The sequence below is a fragment of the Homarus americanus genome, unplaced genomic scaffold (genome assembly GCF_018991925.1).
Source record: "Homarus americanus isolate GMGI-L3 unplaced genomic scaffold, GMGI_Hamer_2.0 scaffold24694, whole genome shotgun sequence".
Lineage (NCBI taxonomy): Eukaryota > Metazoa > Arthropoda > Malacostraca > Decapoda > Nephropidae > Homarus > Homarus americanus.
This window is the reverse complement of record NW_024732780.1, coordinates 4,983,148-4,994,110: the sequence shown is the minus strand read 5'-3', so window position 1 is coordinate 4,994,110 and position 10,963 is coordinate 4,983,148. Positions and strand designations below refer to the sequence as shown.

Below are 10,963 nucleotides of genomic sequence, written 5' to 3'. Positions count from 1 at the left end.
CAAGTGCGTGAGGAACGGATTCCCTAGCAACCGGTACGACCTTTACAACACCCGCCCATTTGAGTCTGTGTCGGCCGACTTTTTCTGTGTGTCAGGAAAGTCCTTCTTTGTCATCGTCGACCGTCTCTCTGGTTGGCCGGTTGTCATCAAGTGCCGTAATGATACGACGTCTGCCGCCACCATCAGCAAGTTCCGCCACTACTTCTGTGACGTAAATAATAATAATAATAATTAACTGTTTATTGAAAAAGTTCTGCTGCCCGAAGGCTGAAAATATACATTGGACATAAATGACTTATTACATACATTGGTGGTATAACAAAAGCCTTCATTAGAGAAAGGTAAAGGAACATACAGTGAACATACAGATTAATGTAAGATTGTACGTGTTGTTACGAGTTGGGGATTTAGAATATAGTTATACGTCTACCCAGATCCCAACAGGTAACAAAAAAAAAACAAACAAAGACAATCGGACTATAAGAGGGTAGACAAAGGATGAGAGTTTTCGTTGTGTATAATAGAGTACCATAAATCCCTTAACAAAATATTCAGCTTATAAATTACCCTTAACCAAACTTAACCTAAACATTAACAGTATATACATATTAATAAAACATAAAACAATCTTGAAGCAAGTGGACGTGGGGGAGGCAATACAAGATACAAATACTTAAGTGAGGAGCTGAGATGGCTGACGAGTAAGGCTGAGTATTGTAGAAGACGGTAGGTAGTCACTGTGTCGTAGGTTTAGAGGATAGATGATCCTGTGGTCACTTCCCAGAGCCAAGTGCTCTCTCCTCGAATTGGAGCTCACAAAGAAGACTTGGAGGAAGTGACGCAACAACCAGGATATGGAGAAGGGAAACCCCGGAGTGTTAACTAAGACGAGTCATACTCGTGTCTCGTCCCTAGATGGCGTTGCTCGTGGTGCTGGGTAGGTAGATCAAGACAATAGATGGCGTGGTTCGTAGTGCTGGGTGGAGGGGTTCGTAACACACCCCCCCTCCAAAGACCTCCGTAGCGCTGGCGCGAAGGAGGTGATCAACTGGTGCGTCTGGAGAGTAGCTGCTGCATTTCCACTGGAGCTCGGGATAAGGAGTCTGCAATCAGGTTGTCCACCCACTTTATGTGCCGGACTTGTAGATTATAGGGCTGGGTGAGGAGAGCCCAGCGGAGCATTCGCTGGTTGGAGGACTTATTGGTTTGGATGAACGTGAGTGGGTTATGGTCGGTGAAGACTAGGGTTGTTTGTGGGCAAGACTGGAGGTAACATTCAAACTTCTTTATTGCCAACACCAGAGCCAGGGCCTCCTTCTCTATGGTCGAGTAGTTGGTCTGATGTTTTTTCAACTTGGCGGAGTAATATGCCACAGGGTGAAGAACATCAGTGGTTGGGTCGGGTTGTAGGAGCACAGCCCCCACTCCAACACCACTAAACCCTTACTTGGTGAATTAGAGGTGTTGAACATTAATTTTTGTGAATATGTGGAACAGCATCCTGTTGTGGAAAACCATTTACTGAGCTGCAGAATGTGCACTGAATGCTCATAGAAAGTATCATTTACTGTATTTCCTCTTATGGCAAAAGTTTCCAGGTTGTTCTTGACAGCACCATCTTCAGTATGTAAAAGTGAAAGGTCTTTTAGCGATAAAGAAAAACGGTTGCATAACCTTATGCTCATAGCATGTGAAAATGACAAAACTGATCAGTTAGATCTTCAAAAGATTGCAGATAATTGGAAGCTTAAGAAAACTAGGAGAATTACAAATTAAGTTTATTTTCTATTTATAGGTTAATGCTGCTAATTTTATCAAAACAGTAAATAAAAAAAAATCATTATTTCTTTCTCTTTGAATAAAGATTTTACTTTATCCATCAAATTTTTATGTTAATCTTTAATAATTAAATATTCAATAAAGAAAATTTTGTAGTTCGCTTTGTCATTTTTTTAATCATCATTAGTTGGTCAAATTTGATAGGCTGAGTAGCGAGTGGACAAAAAAAATTACCCCCCCCCCCACCAATCACAACCACTTCGGGCTATCCTTGTTTAGCAGTCCATATACAGTACATCCGGGCTTCCATACGCTAAGAATACCTTGCTTGTCGGGAATCGAACCATGGACCTCTACATGTGAACAGGGATCGCTAAGACTGCACGGCAAGGAAAACAAAAGCAATCCAAGGCTGTATTTAATTTAACATAAAGACTGTTCATTCGTCTTATTCTAAAACAACAAAAAGGTCGTTTATTTGACTGCACCTAAACTCATGTACAGTGCATGTGATACTACGCCTGTAATTTATATTCCCATCATTTTTCCTTATATGAACACACTTTCTGCTGAAGAATGTTTCCACATTTCATTAACAGCCTGTATTCTATTTGTTGTTTTAACTCTTTCTTGCCACTATCTAAACTTCTTGTAAATAATTTCCTTGTCAATTTGTTTCTTTCTTAGGCTTGTATTTCTATCCATCACAAAATTGGAAGGAAGGCAAAGACAATAGACACATATCAGTTAAGAAAGGGACACACATATTTATTCACACGTCAGTAATGGTGTGGTCACGTTCTTCTACAAAACCTAACTTCAGAGAAAACCAAATGGACTTGAACAGTTACTCAGTTATTGGAATTATTCAATATCCTCACAAAATATTATACATGTCTGCTGCTCTTAAACAATCCGAGACACTCAGTATCCAGGTAAGAGAGATATATGAGGGTTTGTCACCTACCTGAGGGACTCGGTGTCTAGGTGAGGGTGGTAGGTGAAGCGGTAGTATCTATCCTCAGTGAGACTGACTCCCATCTTTTGAGCCAATGCCTGAATTGGGTTCACTAGGAACGTCTGGATGTCTCCAAACAACAAGTCTCCCCGCCAATTTACCAAGGACGTTTCCTCCAGTGCCTTCATCAACTGATCCACTTCATATTCTCTGCAGTAGGGAATGAAATACGAATGCTGATCCTGAAATGTGTGAGACTGAGTGTAAACATTACATTTGTGTCAAAGCTTCTGCAACATGCGAGGAGTCTCAAGCTAGGATCACTGTAATACTTTCTTGTTAACTCGATAATTTGTAATATAAATATGCTTTCGCTCTGAGAAAGTGTATCTGATCCTCCACTTTGTGTCTGTATGTGTGTGTGTAATAATAATAATAATAATAATAATAATAATAATAATAATAATAATAATAATAAACGGTTTATGAAAAAGTTTGCAGCCCGAAGGCTGAAAATATACATTGGACATAAATGACTTATTACATACATTGGTGGTTTAACAAAAGCCTTCATTAGAGAAAGGTGAAGGATTAATGTTTACACACGTAGATCATGTGAGCTGAGGTGTTGAACAGGAGACACGTAGTGTAGTAACTCCCTCACAGATGGCATTATGAGGACATCACGTGGAGTAGTAGTTCCCTCACAGGTGGTGTTATGAGGGGTTTGACGTGGTGTAGTAATTCCCTCACAGATGGTGTTACGAGGGGCCTGATGATGTAGTAGTTCTCTCACAGATGGTGTATGAGGGGCCTGATGATGTAATAATTCCCTCACAGATGGTGTTATGAGGGGCATCACATGGCGTAGTAATTCCCTCACAGATGGTGTTATGAGGGACATCACATGCGGTAGTAATTCCCTCACAGATGGTGTTATGATGGGCATCACGTGGTGTAGTAATTCCCTCGCAGATGGTGTTATGATGAACTTCACATGATTCTGTAGCAACTCATTCACTACGTGGTGTCGTGCATCATGGGGACACAACGTGATCTGTTGTCACAGGACTTCAGTCACTCAAGTGGGTGAGGTGTGGTCCCAGGCCTCCCTATCGTGGAGTCTCAGGGGAATTATCACTGGGTACCTGGGGCCTCACTGTGTGAAGGTTAGCTTGGCTCAGACTCAACTGCCGAGTTGTTTTTCCCTGACTTAAACACTTTTCACCACTATTCAACACTGGTTCCATTCCTTTCCCAAATGAAATAGTAACTTCTGGCGAGAACTTCTTGATATTCCGGTGGAGAGGAGGGTTCAGGGGAGGGAGTTGGTATGGGCAAACATAACAGTTGTCGTGGCAGCTGCTGAGCAGCGCCAGGTGCGTCTGACCCGTCTTGACACGTCGGTGGTGTGTGTGTGTGTGTGTGTACAATCAGAGTCTGAAAAAAACTGATGACTCAATAGGAAATGGAGGCTAAGTAGCAAGACAAGATTCTGAAGCAAATGAATCACTGGAGAAAATGGAAGCAAAATAAGAAAGTAGTGCAGAAACTTAAGAAATCTCAAATGGAAGGATATTGAGATACTAAGTAAATGGTTTTATCGAAATTTGTCTTGTCCATGTTTCAATTGTGATTCTACTCTACATGAAACATATATATATATATATATATATATATATATATATATATATATATATATATATATATATATATATATATATATATATATATATATATATATATATATATATATATATATATATATATATATATATATATATATATATATATATATATATATATATATATCTTGATAAAATCACACGGAAAAAGGGAAACAGCGGACCACCTTAACTTTCGTCTTTATTAAAGTACATCTTCAGAGGCAACTGGATTACATGGACAGAGAGAGGCTTAAATATACAGGGTGACCTTAAAAACATGAGGTCAGGTCATAATGATGTCATCCACTAATCCCCACACCAACACACACGTAGATTTATCTTATCCACGTTTTCATTGAGGATCTACATGAAAAAAAAAAAAAAAAATATATATATATATATATATATATATATATATATATATATATATATATATATATATATATATATATATATATATATATATATATATATATATATATATATATATATATATATATATATATATATATATTATTACGAACCACGCAATCTATTGTGTCATGATCTAACTACCCAGCACTACCGAGCAACGCCATCTAGGGACGCTACCCGAGTATGACTAGTCTTAGTCACCACTCCGGGTTTCCTTTCTCCATATCCTGGTTGTTGCATCACCTCCTCCAACTCTTCCTCATCAGCTCCGGATCGAGGAGAGTTCAGTTCACTCTTGGGAAGTGACCACACTTGGATTACCTATCCTGGAAACCTACGGCACAGTGACTACCTACCATCTTCTTCAATACTCAGCCCTACTCGTCAGACACTTCAGCACCGCACTTGAGTATTGTAACCCTATATTACCTCCCACCTCCACTTGCTTCAGATTGTTGTATGTTGTATAAATATGTATATACTGTTAAGCCAATGTTGCGTATGTTTAAGTTAAGTATGGTTAAGGGTAAATTATAGAAAGCTGGATATTTTGTTAAGGAATTTATTGTACTTTATTATACACAACAAAAACTCGCATCCTTTGTCTACCCTTTTATAGTCCGATTGTCTTTGTTTGTTTAGTTTTTTTATTGTTGTTGCCTGTTGGGATCTGGGTAGACTTTTAACTATATTCTAAACCAGTTTCTAAATCCCCAACTCTCAGTATATATATATATATATATATATATATATATATATATATATATATATATATATATATATATATATATATATATATATATATATATATATATAAGCACTATATACTGATAACCACAAGAAAGAAAAGCACAGAAGTTCCCAAAACATTGTAATTTATACTTCAGGGTGAGTACAGACTAGCCTGTATTTTTTCACCCTGGTCCCATATATTAATATTGAGGAAGCATGCAATCCAATGCAATACTTGTTATCCCTCAAATGAGCAGTCCAATGCTCTGTTTGTTCATTTGAGGGATAACAAGCATTGCATTGACTGGGATAATGCCTCCTCAATATTACCATGTAATTCAATTGATAGTAGGAACATCATAGAATCTAGTCTTATTAAACATACCGAAGCATTCAACATGAATTTGAGTAACGGCATGTACAAGCTGGACAATTTTGTAATTAAGAAGATTTGTAACCAGGTTAGAAGGCCGGGTCACCTGACCATCTGACCTGACCACCAACCGTTGTGTGCTATTTAAAGATTAGTAGGGTCATTACCTAATACCTGGCCATTGTGGACCTGGTCTCACCCTCCTCTGTATATATACACCTTGGTTTGTATTTCTCTCTCTAGTCTGTACTCACCCCTGAAGATGTGAATTACACGAAAGCGCTTGGGAACTTTGTGTTTTCTTCTTTCCTTGTGGTTATCAGCATATACTCTCTCTCTATATATATATATATATCTCTTTCTCTGCCTGCCTATATAATAACTTATATATACATACAGTATATATATATATATATATATATATATATATATATATATATATATGTACATATATATGTGTGTATATATATATATATATATATATATACATACAGTATATATATATACATATACATATATATATATATATATATATATATATATATATATATATATATATATCTATTTATATATATATATATATATATATATATATATATATATATATATACATATATATATATATATATATATATATTGTTACGCCGTCTCTTAATTTACCGTAAATATTCAGGTTCTAGGCGTTACCAAACAAAAAAAAGTGAAGTAAATCAAAAGGGAATAAAAATAAATAAAGTAAACCTTTAAGAATTTAATTAAATTAAATATTAACACAATAAAGAGCCTCGTAGGCTGTCACTACAAATTGATTCACTATCGAAACTTTTAAGACACAAATGATACTAAAACATCAAAAGCACTGGATTACGTTAACACTACATAAACATATAAAATAACTAACACTGATATTAACTATCGTGAAACAACACTGAATTACTTAAAAGTAACCAAGCAAGCACTGATGGACACATAAGAGACATGAATAGGTACTTACATAGATATACCACATTGGTGGCGACTGGAACAACCCAATAAAAAAATAAGTACAAGTAACAGGTGGCGGGTGTCACTGAAAAGAACGTGAACTGAATGACAAGAGGACTGGACTTAACTCCGTCTGCTGGTGGAGTACTATATATAGTGATGGCTCCAGCCAATGCTACACGCCTGTGAAACATGGGTCGTTTAACAATGCAGATGGTCGTTAGAGAAACAAAGAATGTTTGTTACAATACTAAATGAAGAAATAAGATGGGCTTGAACAAATAATAACAGTTAAAACCTTAACAGCACAGGGTAAGGTGACTAGATTATATAATAGTAAATATAACACATCATTACAGGAATAATATGGAACAACATGGAAGCATGTTATAAAAAATAATAGAAAAATAAGACACGGTCGCAACAATATATATACAGTATATATATATATATATATATATATATATATATATATATATATATATATATATATATATATATATATATATATATATATATATATATATATATATATATATATATATATACACACTAGGGGAATAGCCGCCCGGAGGGCGGCTCTTTCGCTTGGCCACGGTAGGACGCCACCCTTCAGGAGGCTCCACATTGTCTCACTGTAGTGCATTAGGTAGAACACATTTTTGGTTTTGCCATTAGCAGCAAGTATGTACAGATTTTTGCCAGTTCCCACTCTGGAGCCTCCAACATAGAACTGTCCATAAGAGAAGCAAGGAAACACCATGTTTAGGCCAACCATCTTTAGGGACTGTCCCTGGCTTTTGTAGATGATTATGGCAAAGCTCACTTTAACCGGGAACTGAAGTTGCTTGAACTCAAATGGCAGGCCAGTGGTGATGAGAGGTAGCCTTGGTATAAAAACGTCCTCTCCTTTAGGTTTTCCTCTCAGTATTGTAGCTTCCAGTACATGTGGCATCATTTTCTTCACCACCAGTCTTGTTTCATTGCAGAGGATTGGGGGTTCAATTTTTCTTAAGAGCATTATAGGAGTTGCAATCAAAGAGAGTGAGGTGGTGAGGAGGCATTGCAGCGGGCTCCAAAGAATTAAGGAATTCTGCAAGGTACTGGACTGCTTGGTCCTGGTCGATTACTGTATCAACAGATTTGAATGAGATCTCACTGCCTGGAAGCTGTCCGAGTAGAGTCATGTTGATTTCAGCCACTGTTTCATTCTTTGGTGCCAGAATTGCGCGTTCATGCAGCCACTTGTGATCCCTGTAGTGGTGGATAATGTTTGGGTAGACCATATTAGTGAGCTCAGTTGAGGGCTTTACAACATTTCCACATCCTTGAGGGATGATTATTTGTCCTTCTGAATCAACAGGGAAAGTTCCATTCCCAAACTGTAGTAGAAGGTTTGCAAACCGTCCAGCATCCTGATCTCCTTGTAGATGTACTCTCATGTTTGTGGATAGGGTGAGTGTCTGAACACTTCTCCAAAGGTATGATGCTTTGAGGCATGCATTCAGTTAATCAGCTGTCTAATCATCACTACATATAACACCACCCATCATCATTACATATAACACCATCCATCAACACCACATATAACACCATCCATCATCACTACATATAACACCATCCATCATCACTACATATAACACCACCCATCATCACTACATATAACAACATCCATCATCACTACATATAACATCATCCATCATCACTACATAATTATAACACCATCCATCAACATCACTACATATAACACCATCCATCATCACTACAGTTCGGTAAAGTAGTTTCCGAAATTCTCGTGCGGACACACACACACACACAAACACACAAACAAACAAACACACAACTAAAAGAACAAATTAAATGGAAACAACCACAGCCTAAATTATTCTAATCCTGACCTCAGCCTTACCATACACTTGAACAGTACAAAAGAATAAACCAAATTTCTCCACAGACACATTTCCTGAGTCCAGACCAACTGTGCCACCCTTAGACCACACTCCCTCACCAGCCAGGCTCTCCTGGCTCTCCCCACTCACCAGCTGAGTCCGTGGACCAGTGATCCACACAGTGGGAATACCATGTCATCAACTATCAACTCATTTTACATAACTAATACATATTTTACCAAACTAATATACAACAATTATTACATAAAAGAACAATGTATGATAAAATATAGCCATACCTACTGAACAAGCAGGATAATTACCTCTGAATACGTAAGGAAATTACTTCTAAATCCAATATACATTCGATGACAGATAACACTACCCCCCCTAAGATAAAACACCTGTGTTTTTTTTCAGTCTGATGCGCGAGATATAGCATCTGCTATGAGATTATTTTTGCCTTTAATATGTTTGATCTCAAAATTTTATGGCTGCAGAGTTAAACACCATCTACTAAGTCTCTTGTTCCTTATTTTCATACAAGTCATGAACTGAAATTGTTTAAGGTCACTGTAAACTACAATTTTCTGGTTAGTATTGTAACAATGTCAGGAGTGTTCCCGCCAATTTCGAGCCAATAGAGTGAATGCCTTAGGTCTGCCTGAAGCAATGAGGAAGCCTGTGAGGCGTGACATCATGAAAATGTAGCGTCCCTTTGTGGCCGACACAGTTTGAAAAAGACAGTCGGGTTATTGACAGAGTTAAGTGTGGGTGCTTCGTGGGTGTCATCTCCCCAAATGGCAGGGTATGTGAGTACCTTTAAGGTTTTATCCGTTTTACGAAATGTAACCCCTGGTTAGCTGGCTAGGAAGATTGGTTATTGTTTTGAAAGTGTAACTGTTCATTTAGAGTAAGGTCATTAATAAATGAAGAACCGTTATAATTAGTTCTCAATAACCTTGTGTTGACTAAAACAATGTCATGCATGTCTTTGGTATTATGCAGTAACACAATGAGCCCTAAATAATAAGTATTTTATATTTCCCCTCTGTTAAGTCTTTTATCCTGCCCAGCCTCCCTCAGTCTCCCATTGCTGGTGTGTGAGGGGCCACTGAAGGCCTACATTCCTCAATAAGACCGACGCCAAAATTTTTCGAAATTACACTGAGAATCGACTGTAAATAGGTGTAGCAAGACATGTAGCATACAAAGTTTACGAGCATTTATACCTAGGAAATATATTAATTTTAGTATTATAAATAAGGATTTAACTCACGTTGCTCTGGTTTAGGATGACGTAAGAGTCTAGGGAATCTTCAATGATGAAGAATCTTCTCGTGGAGCAGAACCCTCGAGCACGGAGCAGCAGGTTGTTGTACATCTGTTCAAGTGGTGGTCAGATAGTCAAAACTCTCATGTAATAGATGAATATTTTCAGTTCCTTCTATCTGTATTTCTTTACAACATATACCTAATTTTGCAACCATTTCGTATTAACTACGCATTTCTTAAATACCCCTCCATCAGAATCTCTCTCTCTCTCTCCTTTTTTTGTGTGGGGGGAGGGGAGGTGAAATCGGTTATTTTGCAAAATTGCCAATATGCATGCCGGTAATTTTGCCAAAGAAGCCGATTTCGCCAAAAATCTGTAATATATATATATATATATATATATATATATATATATATATATATATATATATATATATATATATATATATATATATATATATATATATATATATATATATATATATATATATATATATATATATATATATATATATATATATATATATATATATATATATATATATATATATATATATGCAAGTAAATCACTGTAGGTGCGCGTGATCTAGGTATATGCTGATAACCACAAGGAAAGAAGAAAACACGAAGTTCCCAAGCGCTTTCGTGTAATTCACATCTTCAGGGGTGAGTACAGACTAGAGAGAGAAATATAAATCAAAGTGTATATATACAGAGATGGGTGAGACCAGGTCCACAATGGTCAGGTATTAGGTAATGACCCTACTAATCTTTAAATAGCACACAACGGTTGGTGGTCAGGTCAGATGGTCAGGTGAACCGGCCTTCTCACCTGGTCACAAATCTTCTTAATTACAAAATTGTCCAGCTTGTACATGCCGTTACTCAAATT

The 10,963-nt window shown here is 37.0% G+C and overlaps 1 protein-coding gene across 2 annotated transcripts in view; it reads right to left on the bottom strand.

Moving 5' to 3' along the window:
- LOC121868982 overlaps positions 1-10,963 on the bottom strand; it is a 127,760-nt gene that overhangs the window by 95,370 nt on the left and 21,427 nt on the right. For both annotated transcript variants that reach the window (XM_042370030.1, XM_042370031.1), the window contains 2 exons: positions 10,076-10,180; positions 2,747-2,979 (listed from right to left, as the gene is read on the bottom strand). In XM_042370030.1, the coding sequence (XP_042225964.1) occupies positions 2,747-2,979; positions 10,076-10,180 (338 nt within the window). The remainder of the gene's footprint in view (positions 1-2,746; positions 2,980-10,075; positions 10,181-10,963) is intronic.